The sequence below is a fragment of the Pristiophorus japonicus genome, chromosome 16 (assembly GCF_044704955.1).
Source record: "Pristiophorus japonicus isolate sPriJap1 chromosome 16, sPriJap1.hap1, whole genome shotgun sequence".
Lineage (NCBI taxonomy): Eukaryota > Metazoa > Chordata > Chondrichthyes > Pristiophoridae > Pristiophorus > Pristiophorus japonicus.
In genome coordinates, this window is record NC_091992.1 from 25,780,899 (window position 1) to 25,797,572 (window position 16,674).

Below are 16,674 nucleotides of genomic sequence, written 5' to 3' on the forward strand. Positions count from 1 at the left end.
TGGAGAACAAGCCCACCATGCACACCCCACAAAATGTTCTCACTGTTAGCCTTCCGCCCCCGCCCAGGCGAAGTGCAATCCTCCCCACAAAACAATATATCCATGAAACATCTTCTGGGCCATCTGTCAGTTGGAATGGGTAAAGTACATCTGGAGCTTGAGACATAAGAACATAAGAAATAGGAACAGTAGTAGGCCATTTGATCCTTCGACCCTGCTCCGCCATTCAATAAGATAATGGCTGATCTGATCATGGGCTCAGCTCCACTTCCCTGCCCACTCCCCATAACCCTTTACTCACTTATCGCTCAAAAATCTGTCTATCTCCGCCTTAAATATGTTCAATGACCCAGCCTCCACAGCTCTCTGGGGCAGAGAAGTCCATAGATTTACAACCCTCTGAGAGAAGAAATTCCTCCTCATCTCAGTTTTAAATGGGCGGCCCCTTATTCTGAGACTATGTCCCCTAGTTTTAGTTTCCCCTCTGAGTGGAAATATCCTCTCTGCATCCACCTTGTCAAGCCCCCTCATTATCTTATATGTTTCGATAAGATCACCTCTCATTCTTCTGAACTCCAATGAGTATAGGCCCAACCTACTCAACCTACCTTCATAAGTCAACCCCCTCATCTCCGAAATCAACCTAGTGAACCTTCCCTGAACAGCCTCCAATGCAAGTATATCCTTCCTTAAATACGGAGACCAAAACTGTACACAGTACTCCAGGTGTAGCCTCACCAATACCCATGTACAGTTGTAGCAGGACTTCTCTGCTTTTATACTCTATCCCCCTTGCAATAAACATATGAGGCAGTCTCCCTACAAGACCCAAGACATCGATCTCTCTACACACCCATACCACTCCCAAAAGGGTAAGAATGGGCCAACTCGGAATGGATTCACAAGCCAGCAACAGTCCCACACTAATGGCTCACAACTAGTGACAACCTAACCTGGAAGACTCACAGCAACAACAGCATGCATTTATATAGCATCTTTAATGTAGTAGTGTCCGCTGTGGCTCAGTGGGTAGCACACTCGCCATTGAGTCAGAAAGTTGTGGATTCGAGTCCCACTCCTGAGACTTGAACACATAAATCTAGGCTGACACTCCAGTGCAGTGCTGAGGGAGTGCTGCACTGTCAGAGGTGCCATCTTTCAGATGAGACGTTAAACTGAGGCCCCGTCTACTCTCTCAGGCGGATGTAAAAGATCCCATGGCACTGTTGTGAAGAGCAGGGGAGTTATCCCTGGTGTCCTGGCCAATATTTATCCCTCAATCGACATAACAAAAAGAGATTATCTGCTCATTATCACATTGCTGTTTGTGGCTGCATTTCCCACATTGCAACAGTGACTACACTCCAAAAATACTTCATTGGCTGTAAAACACTTTGAGACGTCCAGTGATCACAAAAGGCGCTATATAAATGCGAGTCTTTTGTTCTTTCTTTAGTAAAACATCCCAAGGCCCTTCACAGGACCATTATCAAATAAAATCTGACAACGAGCCACATAAGGATTTATTATGGCAGGTAGGTTCTAAGGAGCATTTTAAAGGAGGAAAAAGAGGCGGAGAGGTTTAGGGAGGGAATTCCAGAGCTTAGGGCCTTGGCAGCTGAAGGCACGGCTGCAGATGGTGGAACAATTAATATCGGAAATGCGCAAGAGGCCAGAATCGGAGGAGCGCAGAGATCTCGGAGGGTTGTAGAGCTGAAGGAGGGGCGAGGCCATGGAGGTACTTGCAAACACGGATGAGAATCTTAAAATCGAGAGACCGGGAGCACAAGGGTGATGGGACTCCTTTCTATGTGGACTGAGCCCTTGACGTTCTCTGACCCAGCTGGACAACTGCCACATGATCTTGTCCCCGCTAACAGCCTGTTGTCTAAAGTATCTGTTATCCGCAACCCCGGTGTATCATACTGTAAGTATCATAGGATAAAAGTGTAGTGACTTCACAAAATATATGCCTGGATTCTTTCTTCAATAAAACATGCAGCACCATCATGTGGTAGGGAAGGAATCGACAACCGTGGTTTCTCACATGGCAAGTTTTCAATCTTATCTAGGATGGTTGTGAGAAGAGAGACGATGTATATGTTGGGTTGCTGCCCTAGCCATTGGCGGGCAGTTACACAGTAAGGTCAATAGATGTCACTCTGCCAGAGCAGGGCTGTATTACTGTCTGGGCTCAGGCTGGGGCTGAGGTTGAGGAGCTTAAGATGGGTGTCCACTGTCACTAGAATACGTGCATGTGCTGCGGCCATGAAACAATGTGTGATTGTCCCGTCACGCAACCCATTGCTTCGGGAATGTAAACTCGAGTATCTGGCACAATTTTAAGTTTTCCATTTATTGTATTCTGTAACTCGTAAAAATACTCTACTGAGGTTCTCCAGATAAAGAAAGAAGGACTTGCATTTATATAGCACCTTTCATTACCTCAGGACATCCCAAAGTGCTTTACAGCCACTGAAATACTTTTCGAAGTGCAGTCGCCAATGTTCCCTTTGAGCTGCGCGGTTGTGTGGCCACGCAGCGCACTGCAGCTCCCGTGCAGCCAATCACCGGCTTTTAAATAGGGCACACTGCGCTTGCGCGATATTTTGAATGGGCCGCGCAGCCCCTTAAAGGGACTGCGCAGCCCCCCAAAAATTAAAGGGAGCATTGGTGGTCACTGTTGTAATGTAGGGAACGCAGCAGCCAATTTGGGCACAGCAAGCTCCCACAAACAGCAATGTGATAATGAGCAGATAATCTGTTTTTTTCGTGATGCAGATTGAAAGATCAATATTGGCCAGATATGAGAAAGAAAGATTGCACATGGAGGGCTGCCTCTAGTCAGAATACCAATTGGGGCCAAGGCTGCAACCTGACAGGTCTCCAGTTGGCGAAACAGAAAATGGGGTCAGAACCAGACTTCCCCGGTGGTGCGGGGGGGGGGGGGGGGGCAATGATCCCGTGAAGCTGCACGGCCGCACAGTGCTCTAGAGGTCCCACGCAGGCAACTTGCTGGCTTCACAATGGGAAAAACCGCGCAGGTGCGGAAATTTGAATGAGCCGCACAGCCAGTTAAAGAGGCTGCGCACCCCTCCGCCCTACCCCCCCAAAATAAGTAGAGGGAACATTGGCGGGGGCACAGGCTAATCTTCCACTTGACTTGAAGTCAACAGAAAATAAAATCAGGAGGAGTGGTGTACAACGGGCTGCCGATTTGAATACATTCAATGAGCTAGCCTCAACTGCTTCCTTGGGCAGAGAATTCCACAGATTCACAACCCTCTGGGAGAAGAAATTCCTTCTCAACTCGGTTTTAAATTGGCTCCCCCGTATATTGAGGCTGTGCCCCTTAGTTCTAGTCTCCCCGACCAGTGGAAACAACCTCTCTGTCTCTATCTTGTCTATCCCTTTCATTATTTTAAATGTTTCTATAAGATATCCCCTCATCGCGCTACTGGCGAGGACCAATGACTATACTTGGATTCCTTTTACTAGGATCCACCCACACGACAAGTCAATCTTGCACCTCAGTGAATCAGTGTGAGACGTGAGGAAGACTTACACTTAAAGCAGAAATTAAAACACATTTGTCAGTTGGATCATTTTTCAGATCCCATCTGGGGCTTCTAATATTGACTTTTTTGATATTCAGCCGAACGTACTTCCTGTTATTTAAAATAATAATTGAAATGCGATCTTTTTTTCAGCAATAGTAATCGTATTTGATGTCAATGACATAGCATCTTTGGATCATACAAAGTAAGTAACAAAATGAGCCTATAATTTTATGCTGTCATTTAAAAAAAAACATCCATGCCGTTGCTTCGAGAAATGTCAGTAGTTGAATTGTTGGATTTGTGCTAATTACTGCTTGCTCTGGTGTGCCTACTTGAATGATGATAAGGAAGACATTGTGAGTTCCCAATCTCTGCCAGACTGACAGGGTGTGCCTGGCACCAGTAGCTCAGGGTTTCTCCATGGAGTGGAAGGGAATCATTGGTTGCATTGTCAGAGGCCTAGTTTTATGACACCTGCATACCCTTTTAGCTGTGAAATGGAGCAATACAATAGTGACTACATTTCAAAAGTACTTCATTGCCTGTAAAGCGCCGCGTGACATCCTGGGGGTCGTGAAAGGCGCTATATCAACGCAAGTTTTTTTTGATAGAGTAGGAGCCTTCCTCTCAAAGTCCCAATGCAGATTCTGCCCACTAAGGGGCACATTGGACATGATCTTCACCCCGCGGCAGATGCAGGGAACAGCACCAACCCTTGTACATGGCCTTATTTATCCTCACAAGAGCCTTTGATACTGTCAACCATGAGGGATTATGGAGCGTCCTCCTCAAATTTGGCTGCCCTCAAAAGTTTGTCACCATCCTCCGCCTGCTCCACGATGACATGCAAGCTGTGATCCTGACCAACAGATCCACCACAGACCCAATCCACATCTGGACCGGGGTTAAGCAAGGCTGTGTCATCGCACCAATGCTCTTCTCAATCTTCCTTGCTGCAATGCTACATCTCACCCTCAGCAAGCTCCCCGCTGGAGTGGAGCTAAATTACAGGACAAACAGGAATCTGTTCAATCTCCGCCACCTCCAGGCCAGATCCAAAGTCGTCCTATCCTCCGTCATCGAATTACAGTACGCAGACGATGCTTGCGTCTGTGCATACTCGGAGGCCGAACTCCAAGCCATCGTCAACACCTTCACCGAGGCGTACGAGAGCATGGGCCTTATACTAAACATCCGTAAGTCAAAGAACATAAGAACATAAGAATTAGGAACAGGAGTAGGCCATCTAGCCCCTCGAGCCTGCTCCGCCACTCAACAAGATCATGGCTGATCTGGCCGTGAACTCAGCTCCACTTACCTGCCCGCTCCCCGTAACCCTTAATTCCCTATTGGTTAAAAATCTATCTATCTGTGATTTGAATACATTCAATGAGCTAGCCTCAACTGCTTCCTTGGGAAGAGAATTCCACAGATTCACAACCCTCTGGGAGAAGAAATTCCTTCTCAACTCGGTTTTAAATTGGCTCCCCCGTATTTTGAGGCTGTGCCCCCTAGTTCTAGTCTCCCTGACCAGTGGAAACAACCTCTCTGCCTCTATCTTGACTATCCCTTTCATTATTTTAAATGTTTCTATAAGATCACCCCTCATCCTTCTGAACTCCAACGAGTAAAGACCCAGTCTACTCAGTCTATCATCATAAGGTAACCCCCTCATCTCCGGTATCAGCCTAGTGAATCGTCTCTGTGCCCCCTCCAAAGCTAGTTTTTCCTTCCTTAAGTAAGGTGACCAAAACTGCACACAGTACTCCAGGTGCGGCCTCACCAATACCCTGTACAGTTGCAGCAGGACCTCCCTGCTTTTGTACTCCATCCCTCTCGCAATGAAGGCCAACATTCCATTCGCCTTCCTGATTACCTGCTGTATCTGCAAACGAACTTTTTGGGATTCATGCACAAGGACCCCCAGGTCCCTCTGCACCGTAGCATGTTGTAATTTCTCCCCATTCAAATAATATTCCCTTTTACTGTTTTTTTCCCCAAGGTGGATGACCTCACATTTTCCGACATTGTATTCCATCTGCCAAACCTTAGCCCATTCGCTTAACCTATCTAAATCTCTTTGCAGCCTCTCTGTGTCCTCTACACAACCCGCTTTCCCACTAATCTTTGTGTCATCTGCAAATTTTGTTACACTACACTCTTTCCCGTCTGCCAGGTCATCTATGTATATTGTAAACAGTTATGGTCCCAGCACCGATCCCTGTGGCACACCACTAACCACCGATTTCCAACCCGAAAAGGACCCATTTATCCCGACTCTCTGCTTTCTGTTAGCCAGCCAATTCTCGATCCATGCTAATACATTTCCTCTGACTCCACGTACCTTTATCTTCTGCAGTAACCTTTTGTGTGGCACCTTATCGAATGCCTTTTGGAAATCTAAATACACCACATCCATCGGTACACCTCTATCCACCATGCTCGTTATATCCTCAAAGAATTCCAGTAAATTAGTTAAACATGATTTCCCCTTCATGAATCCATGTTGCGTCTGCTTGATTGCACTATTCCTATCTAGATGTCCCGCTATTTCTTCCTTAATGATAGCTTCAAGCATTTTCCCCACTACAGATGTTAAACTAACCGGCCTATAGTTACCTGCCTTTTGTCTGCCGCTTTTTTAAACAGAGGCATTACATTAGCTGCTTTCCAATCTGCTGGTACCTCCCCAGAGTCCAGAGAATTTTGGTAGATTGTAATGAATGCATCTGATATAACTTCTGCCATCTCTTTTAATACCCTGGGATACATTTCATCAGGACTAGGGGACTTGTCTACCTTGAGTCCCATTAGCCTGTCCAGCACTACCCCCCTAGTGATAGTGATTATCTCTCGGTCCTCCCTTCCCACATTCCCGTGACCTCTACCAACCTGCCCCCGTCACACAGCACTGCCCCCCCGATTATCAAAATCCACAGTGCAGCCTTGGACAACGTGGACCATTTTCCATACCTCGGGAGCCTACTGTCAACAAGGGCAGATATCGACAATGAGGTCCAACACCGCCTTCAGTGTGCCAGTGCAGCCTTCGGTCGCCTGAGGAACAGAATGTTTGAAGACCAGGACCTCAAACCCGGCACCAAGCTCATGGTCTACAGAGCAGTGGTGATACCGACCCTCCTATATGGCTCAGAGACATGGACTATGTACAACAGGCACCTCAAAACACTGGAGAAGTACCACCAATACTGCTTCCACAAGATCCTGCAAATCCATTGACTGGATAGACGCACCAACGTCAATGTTCTTGCTCAGGCCAACATCCCCAGTATCGAAGCACTGACCACGCTCGACCAGCTCCACTGGATGAGCCACATTGTCCGCTTGCCTAATACGAGACTTCCAAAACAAGCGCTCTACTCGGAGCTCCGAGGTGGCAATAGAGCACGAGGTGGGCAGAAGAAATGCTTCAAGGACACCCTCAAAACCTTCTTGAAAAAGTGCAACATCCCCATCGACACCTGGAAGTCCCTGGCCCAAGACCGTCCAAAGTGGAGGAAAAGCATCCGGGAAGGCGTTGAACACCTCGAGTCTCTTTGCCGCGAGCAAGCTGAAGCCAAGTGTAGACAAGCGGAAGGAGCGCACGGCAACCCAGGCACCCCAACCACCCGTTCCTTCAACCACCGTCTCCCCACCTGTGACAGAGACTGTAATTCCTGCTGTTGGGGCGCAATCTATATTTAAAGAATATGACTCAGACACCCATCTGCTCAAGTGAAAAACACACAAGTTTGTTATACGTATACAGAGACTTGGCCAAGTCGGAGATCAGTGCCACCGAACTCACCGGCTGGTCCTGGCCGTTCCATATTTAAGCTCACAAACCATAAGCACGTGCATCATTGTGGTTACAATGGAAGAAGAAAAACAGGCCACAATAAGGTACATGGGATCCTGAGGTCAGCGTTTAGGGCATTCGGTTCTTCCTTGTCAGCGAAAAGCATGCATACATCTGTTTTGCACTGCGCCCGTACTTTGTCCTACTTCTCCTTTCTCCATGGCTCAATGTCAGCAGACATCTTGGCTAATTTTACACTATCTCTCGGCAGACTTTACTTGATCATTTCAACATCCCTAGAATGCATAGAGCAGGATTTCTAAAAATTCCCACTACACCCACATTGGACTCTTCAGTCACCTGAGAATGCATTTCTAGTGTGGAAGCAAGTTATCCTTGACTCTGAGGGACTGCCTATGATGATATAATATCAATACAGGTTCTTTTTTTGATAGTGTAGGCGCCTTCCCCTCAAAACAAAGGGAAGAAAAGTAAATGTTAAAACAGGAAAAGGAAGGAAATAGAGAAAGAAAAACAACTGTAATGTCATTTTCACATAACTTCATTAATAAGGGATTATGCATGCAGCGATTGAGTCCTCTCCTGTCCTCTGCTGTGCTTTAAAGGTGAAAGTTACACCAAAGGTAAACCACCAGGGGCTTGATTTATGTCCTGCTAATTACCGCTTTTATCCATTGATGGGGTCAGGAAGCGAACAGGGAGGCCATTAGGAGTTTAAACAAAAGGTCGATTGTGTCTCCAAATTCACAACTACCACGTACATTTCCTGTTGGTTTGTTGGTGGTGTTGTCAACAAGGCAAGAATCTTGTTTTACCCTGCCCCAGGAGCTGGATTTGCAAACCTGATCCACTCCAACCCAATAAGTGGCACTGAAGTCTTGTCTCGAGTTGAACAAGACATCAAAGACATCAGGTGAGATCAGAAAACATTGGGGGGCATTCCGTCCGCTACAGTCCCCACTTCCTTGCACTGCCCCTCCCCCCCCCTCCATTTTCTGCCAGCTATTTCTGGTGGTGGAGGTTACACTTGCCTCTTTGTGGACAGATGTGTATAGAAAATACATGTAAATCAGGGACATTCATCCTCCAAAGTACATCTTGCGTTTGTATCCTGACACACAGGGTGCCGATTAGACTCTGGTGTCCAGGGTTCTTCTTACAGCAGTCGGGGGAACAACAACAACAACAACTTGTGTTTATATAGCGCCTTTAATATAGTAAAATGTCCAATGGCGCTTCACAGGAGTCTTTTGAGTCAAAAAATTTGACACCGAACCACGTGACCAAAAGCTTGGTCAAAGAGGTAGGTTTTAAGGAGCGTCTTAAAGGATGACAAGTCTAGAGGTAACAAAGGCATGGATGAGGGTTTCAGCAGTAGATGAGCTGAGGCACAGGCGGAGACGGACGATGTTGCAGAGGTGGAAATAGGTGGTCTTAGTATACTGCGGATATGTGGTCGAAAGCTCATTTCAGGGTCAAGTATGACACAAGGTTTGCGAACAATGTGATTCAGCTTCAGACAAAAGTTGGGGAGAGGGATGGAACGGGCTGGGGGGCAATTTTTGTTTTGCAACTGGGCCTGTGCAAGTGTTAATGGAGCATGGCCTTGCACAGGTGGAAGAGGAGACCCCATAATTTAGCATAAATAAAAACAGAAAATGCAGGAAATTTTCAGTGGGTCAGGCAGCATCTGTGGAGAGAGAAACAGAGTTAATGTTTCAGGTCGATGATCCTTCATCAGAACGCATAACTTAGCTTTTGCAGGCAGCACAGAGGCAACATGGATCTCCACCTGCACCAGGCCTTGCAATCCTGACAGCTAAACTCCATCTCTTATATTTAAATGACTCTGAGGCAGTAAGGTCGGCTGCCATCCAGTGTGCTTCTTCATGGGAGATGGATGACCCACCCCCCAGAGATACGCCATGAACAACTGGGACACAGCAGTAGTAGGCCGCAGGGTCCACAGATCTGATGGTTGGATTTCATACCCCAAGTTTTGGCACTTTAGTGGTTTCGAGGTGGATTATGTGGCCATGTGTCAATGGATCGTTCACTGGCACCTCTAGCATCGCACCTAACACACCTTTTCATTTCCTTGCTCCTTGATACTTCTTGTTAAAATGTGTGGAATATTCAAACACCTTTTGGCAGAATTTTGTTTTAATGCAGAATAACACATAGTTTGCACAGAAATAAAAGATATAACATAATAACAAATATTTTAACACATGGAAGAAATCGTGGATTGGAAGAAATAACTTGAGACAAAAAAGTCTCTTCAGACTGGTGTTAGAATAACTGAATTGATGTTTAGAATTTGCTTCTGTTTTTGACGACCTACGGATGTTACAACATTTAATGATTCATCCCATGGTACTATAGCTAAAGCTACTTGATCAGCGTGAACATAAATAACTGATAACAAGCGTCTGAAGGCCAAGAATGGCATGTCTGACTCCAACCTTGGGAGGATCAGGACAGGAGAGATGGGCCTTCAGAAAGTATAAACAGGAAAGACATGTGGAGAGGAGGGTTTCACTAGGAGTTGAGACAAAGAACTTGACACATCATAGGTTAAATGGTCGTGTTTATTAATTTATGCCAGGCCCACCCCTAAAAAGAGAATAAAAGAGAAATCTGAAGAACTTTTCAGGACAGATGGTGCAGAGAAGAGCTGTTCGTGCCACCATCTGATCGGGACTAATACCAACTCTTTGTCATGGTTGTATGTCTACTATGTCTACCCTGATTGTGTGTGACCTGTGATCCAAATCTTACGCACATCAAATTAGCCTTCTGAATAAAAGCTCAACTTCAGCAATGGAGCATAGTTATTAGCAGCTCTAACTATTGTCACCTGCATACTTTTAATAATTGTTTCTGTGCTCCTCTTTCCTCAGACAATGGTTAAAAGATGCCCTTAAAGAAAATGACCCTACCTCCGTACTGTTGTTCTTAGTTGGGACAAAGAAGGACCTTAGTGTAAGTAGCAAATGGCTCTCGTCGGCAGACAATTTATTCGAATACTGAGAGCTAATTGCATTCAATTCCTGCACTCCAGAGCATAAATTATGAAAGTTAAGATTTCACATGCTCTAGGAACAGGAGTAGGTCATTCAGCTCCTTCAGCCCGTTCCGCCATTCAGTGGGATCATGACTGATTTGTACCTCAACTTCATTTACCCGCCTTTTGATCATATCCATCATCAGCCATGATCTTATTGAATGGCGGTGCAGGTTCGAAGGGCCGAATGGCCTACTCCTGCACCTATTTTCTATGTTTCTATGTTTCTATATCCCTTGATATCCTTACTAAACAAAAATCTATCCCTCTCAGTGTAAGGAAATTTCTTTAAACTCAGTTAAATGTTTCCTTATGGTTCAGGCTCGAGTGTATTGTCCAAATGCAAATTTATTACTCAGACACCAACAGTATAATAACTATTGCGATTATACAATAGACTCAGATAACCTGGTTTCCTGCAGAACCAAGGTGATCAAGCTTGACTTCTATAGGTGTTGAACTTCCGCCCGTCCTGTGAGCTCTAACTACAAGAAGGCTGCTACCCATTCTTTTGTTTCCCTCTTTTTACCCATCTGTCACATGTTCAAAAACCCTTCCAGGCATCCTCAAAGCACCCTCCCCTTTAATTGTGAGTCAAATCACATGATGCCCAGAATGTTTTTGAAGCGAGGTTCCTTCTCACCAAACCTCCAGACTTGATATAATGGCCCTCTTGATGGTTTAAGCTGTTAATCAGTTTAACCTGACATCCGGCCTTAACATTACAAAAGGAACAGGATGACCTAGACAATCCCAGATAGTTTATGTGATACTGCTTGGGTGCTTCCCTGACCAATCCCTGATACTCGCAGCTCACGTGGGATGTAGCCGACCTGTCTGCTAGTTGCTGCTCCCATTGTCCCGACAAGTCTCCAATGTTAGCATATCCTAATGGGACAATGACCGAGAGAAATGATGGGATACCTGACACAAAGCAAGTTCTAATACCCAGTCTTGAAAGTTTCAATTAACCCATCATCTGCAGCCTTTGGAGTTCTATATTTCCACCACCCCTCGTGTGTCTCCTTTTGTGTGAAGATGTTCCTTCTAGTTTTTGATCTTTATTTATTTTCACAAATTTACATTTCTAACTTTTAGTCCTGTGATCCTGCCTTATTTATTTAAAGTAATAATTCAGAATTACTTTAAGCGTGTGTTGGGCCGGGAGGAGCAGGAGTGGTCCTTCAGGCCCCACAAGGAAACCTTGGGCCTCCCCTCCTCGAGGCTTTGTCCCACCCCACCCCCACCTCTCTCCCAATTCACACTAAGCTTGTGTCAAGCAACGTTCCTACACGTCCCCAGACACACAACTTTAACAGCCGGGCAGTTGCTTCCCATGGAATTCCCAGCCCTGTTGATCAGGAAGTCGGGACGAGGCATGCTAATGAGGCCCTGCACTTAGAATCGGCCGAGCCTCCCAGTGGGTCCGACCACTCGCTAGGCCGCATTCCCACCAGGGATAAAACTGACCCCCTGTGACCCTCTGACTCTGCTTGCTGAAAGTGCTGCAGTAGAATTTAGGCCGTGTTTTGTTCATACCATTTACACAATAGATCATTCATTGTTCTTTGCAGTCTCCCGCCCAGTACAACCTGATCGAGAAAGATGCCATCAAAATTGCCAAGGAAATAAAAGCTGAATATTGGGCATTGTCTTCTCTAACAGGTGAGTATAAAGTGAGTTTAGTTTAGTTTCATTCTGAAAAAAAGCAATAGTTCTGTTATGTACACTCTCTAATACTGGCCATTTCTTTGTAAAACTAGTTAATTACAATACTGGAGAAGGGGCCATTCCCTAGTTTTAGACTCAGTGGGGGTAACTTTAGCTTTGGGCCATAGTGTAACCGAGGCGATATCGGATCTGCCACATGTTATATGCCTCTCCCAAATTTCACTTCCAATGAAAAGTACAATCGGGAGAGATGTATAATGGGCAGCTGATCAAATGTTGCTGTGCTTACACTATTTCCCAAAATCACCCCCCACCCCGCCCCCAGTGACACCTTTAACCTTTCGACTGCAGTCTTATTTTTACATGTAATTTAAAAAATGAGATTGCAACCTTTTTAATTTCAAAGTAAACGTTGTGGGATTGACCACATTTCTTCAAGTTTACTTGTAGTTTCATAAACTTTGGGAGGAAGAGGGAACTAGATATCGTGTGCAAGGTTCAATCCCTGATGGGATTGAGACCCACCTGTTTTAGATGATAACATTTGGACAATATAGGGCTAGTAGTAGAAATTGAAATGAGAATGAGTGGACATGAAATTGTGGGGGCGATCATGCCAAATATCTTACACGTGCTTCTGGCGGGCGTGTGCACGTGTGTTTATTGAACAAATACCCATTTTTCCGGAAGCAATATATAACAGTGACAAATTTGAACTCCATTTACAGATCACACCATGGCCTTTTCCAATCTCTTCCAGCCCTAGCTCCCAGCTCACATTCTCCGAGTATTATATGTTCCCCTCCCTCCCCCTGATCCACCATCAATAGCATGGCTTTCATCACAATGTCCCAGCACTTTGGAATTCTCTTCTTAAACCTCCATCTCGATACATCTCTCCAAGATTTCCAACGCCTTCTCAAAACATATCTCTGTGAGCAGATTTTCCATCATCTATCATAACTTTTCTCCCAATTTCTGCTCAGTAGAGGAACCAGTGGATGTAGTATATTTGGATTTCCAAAAGGCATTCTATAAGGTGCCACATAAAAGGTTATTACACAAGATAAGGGCTCATGGGTTTGGAGATAATGTATTAGCATGGATAGAAGATTGGTTAAAGGACAGAAAACAGAGAGTAGGGATAAACCGGTCTTTTTCAGGTTGGCAGGCTGTAACTAGTGGATCAATGCTGGGGCCTCAGCTATTTACAATCTATATTTATGACCCAGATGAAGAGACCGAGTGTAATGTATCTAAGTTTGCTGATGATACAAAGCTAGGTGGGACAGTAAGCTGTGAGGAGAACACAAAGTGTCTGCAAAGGGATATAGATAGACTAAGTGAGTGGGCAGTATAGTATAATGTAGAGAAATTTGGCAGGAAGAATTAAAAAACAGATTCTTTTTTAAATGGTGAGAAACGTTTAAATGTTGGTGTTCAGAGAGATTTGGGTGTCCTTGTGCAAGAAACACAGAAAGCTAGCATGCAGGTACAGCAAGCAATAAGGAAGGCAAATGGCATGTTATCCTTTATTGTAAGAGGGTAACGAAGACTTGCTACAATTGTACAGGGCCTTGGTGAGACCACACCTGGAGTACTGTGCACAGTTTTGGCCTCCTTGTCTAAGGAAGGATGTACTTGCCTTGGAGGCAGTGCAATGGGGCTTCACTAGATTGATTTCTGGGATAAGAGGGCTGTCCTATGAGGAGAGATTGTGTAGAATGGGCCTATAATCTCTGGAGTTTAGAAGAATGAGAGGTGATCTCATTGCAACATACAAGATTCTGAAGGGGATTGACAAGGTAGATGCTGAGAGGTTGTTTCCCCTGGCTGGAGTGTCTAGAACTAGGGGGCACAGTCTCAGGATAAAGGGGTAGGCCATTTAAGGCAGAGATGAGATGGAATTTCTTCACTCAGAGGGTTGTGAATCTTTGGAATTCTCTGCCCCAGAGGGTTGTGGATGCTGAATCTCTGAATATATTTAAGACTTAGATAGATAGATTTTTGGAGTCTAGGGGAATCAAGGGATATGGAGATCAGGCGGGAAAGTGGAGTTGAGGTGGATGATCAGCCATGATCTTATTGAATGGTGGAGCAGGCTCGAGGGGCTGTATGGCCTACTCCTGCTCTTATTTCTTATGTTCTTTATGCCTTTGCATGCCTCAAAAAAAGAAAGACTTGCATTTATATAATGCCTTTCATGACCACCAGACCTCTCAAAGCACTTTACAACCAATTAAGTACTTTTGGAATGTAGTCACTGTTGTGATGTGGAAAACGCAGTAGCCAATTTGCGCACAGCAAGCACCCACAAGCTGCAATGTGATAATGAACAGATAATCTGTTTTTGTTATGTTGATTAAGGGATAAATATTTGCTCCCTGCTCTTCTTCGAAATAGTGCCATGGGACCTCTTACGCCCACTCGAGAGGGCAGACGCGGCCTCGGTTTAACGTCTCATCCAAAAGATGGCACCTCCAACAGTGCAGCACTCCCTCAGCCTAGATTTTTGTTTTCAGGTCCCTGGAGTGGGACTTGAACTCAGAACCTTCTGACTCAGAGGCGAGTGTGCTACCCACTGAGCCGCGGCTGACACTACAGTAAAGGCGTTCGCTGGCAATTTGCTCGGGACTGCCTCCCAATCGGCCACTGTAACTTCAGTGGAAACTCGGGATAAACCGTGTAAACGAGGTTTCTGCTGGTTACAGAGTTCTGTCGGAAGAATCCCCGAGGAATTTCCTGCTGACTATGTAAGTTGTTGTTGTAAAGGCTGAGCCATTGCACCTGCTGAACAATTCCAATAGGTGGTGCTCTTCAACCATGTTTCAGTACATTGGAATTCTGGAGCTTAATTTTTTTTACAATCAGCCTAACATCTCAAGTAGGATCTACTAAACACTTGAGGTAAACAGTTTACTTTATAGAGTTCATATTATTAGCATACCAAAACTGAAATGAGTTGAATCCAACGTTATTACAAAAACAAAATACTGCACATGCTGGAATCTGAAATACAAACAGAAACTGCTGGAAATACTCAGCAAGTCAGGCAACATCTGTGAAGAGAATCAGGGTTAACGTTTCAGGTCAGTGACCCTTCGTCAGAACTGGAAAAGTTTGAGATGTAATAGGTTCTTAAGGAAATACAGGGTCAGTGAAAGGGTTTCCTCACAAAATACCAGCATTTTCATTAAAGAGTCTGTTACGGTTTTGTGATTTTTACAAAATAAAAGTTGCATTTCCAAGTTTAAGTTAGGTACTTTCCTCTCTACTCATTGTTGTTGTGCTGGTATTTAGAGTGTAACCATTGTGCAGGAGAATATTGGGATATGCGCTTTAGACAGAATTCTTACATGGCTTGACAGGGTAGATGCAGGGAGGATATTGTCCCTGGCTGGGGAGTCTAGAACCAGGGGTCACAGTCTCAGAATAAGGGGTCGGCAATTTAGGACTGAGATGAGAAGAAATTTCTTCACTCAGAGGGTGGTGAATCTTTGGAATTCAGAGGGCTGTGGAGGCTCAGTCGTTGAGTATATTCAAGACAGAGATCGATAGATTTTTGGATATTAAGGGAGTAAAGGCATATGGGGATAGTGCAGGAAAGTGGAGTCGAGGTAGAAGGTCAGCCATGATCTTTTTGAAAGGTGGAGCAGGCTCGAGGGGCCGAATGGCCTACTCCTGCTCCTGTGTTCTTATGCCATTGTATTGTGGGCAGTTACATGTTTGTGAGCGTTTCATTTTGTTTTCTTTGTGGGTGTCCCTGGGCAGCACATCGTTCCTGACCCAACAAGGCAAGTGACCAGCTTCTAGACGTCATCCATATGGAACTTCTGAGCTCTGCATTAGGCGCTGTGTGAGATTGCCAATGGTGATTGGTCTTTCTGTTTCTCTCCTGGTCTAAGGGGCAAGTGCCTGGCCTTCGCCACTTGGCAGCTCTCCACACCGATTGGGTACATGCCCCGCTCCCCCATGGCATTAACATGTTGCCGCGCCCTTGGAGAAAGTTACACTTCAATAAAACAAGCTAACAGTAGAATGTGTTGTGGCCCTTCGACCGAATGCTAACACATTCTTCTTCCTTGTCATTAGGAGAGAATGTAAAGGAGTTCTTCTTCAGGGTTGCATCCTTGACCTTTGAAGCCAATGTACTGGCTGAGCTCGAAAAGACTGGTCCCAGAAAGATTGGGGATGTTGTTCGTAAGTATTCTGTTAATAAAATACAACATCACTCCTAATTCAGTAATAGCCAATCAGCTCACAGCAGTTGTCGGGGTGGCTGCAGTCAATGACAGGACATTCATTTGGGGATGGGGAGGAGCTGATTGAAATATCTATTTTAAAAGATGCTATTGATCCCCGCACCATGAGTTCCTGATCTTGGCTGGGTCGTCAGAGGTGAGGCAAGCCACCTAGGCAAGCAAAATTTAAATGAGCAGTCAATTTCACGTGGGGCTCTATACACCTCCCAACAGATAGTGACACTTCGTAGAGATAAGAACAGGTCACCCTGTCGACGAGCACAATGAGATAGTGTGCTGACAGTGGAAGGGCAT

The 16,674-nt window shown here is 45.2% G+C and overlaps 1 protein-coding gene across 2 annotated transcripts in view; it reads left to right on the forward strand.

Moving 5' to 3' along the window:
- Positions 1–16,674, forward strand: part of rab34b (RAB34, member RAS oncogene family b) — a 59,606-nt gene that overhangs the window by 37,942 nt on the left and 4,990 nt on the right. For both annotated transcript variants that reach the window (XM_070857147.1, XM_070857146.1), the window contains 4 exons: positions 3,711–3,762; positions 10,284–10,365; positions 12,022–12,112; positions 16,211–16,318. In XM_070857147.1, the coding sequence (XP_070713248.1) occupies positions 3,711–3,762; positions 10,284–10,365; positions 12,022–12,112; positions 16,211–16,318 (333 nt within the window). The remainder of the gene's footprint in view (positions 1–3,710; positions 3,763–10,283; positions 10,366–12,021; positions 12,113–16,210; positions 16,319–16,674) is intronic.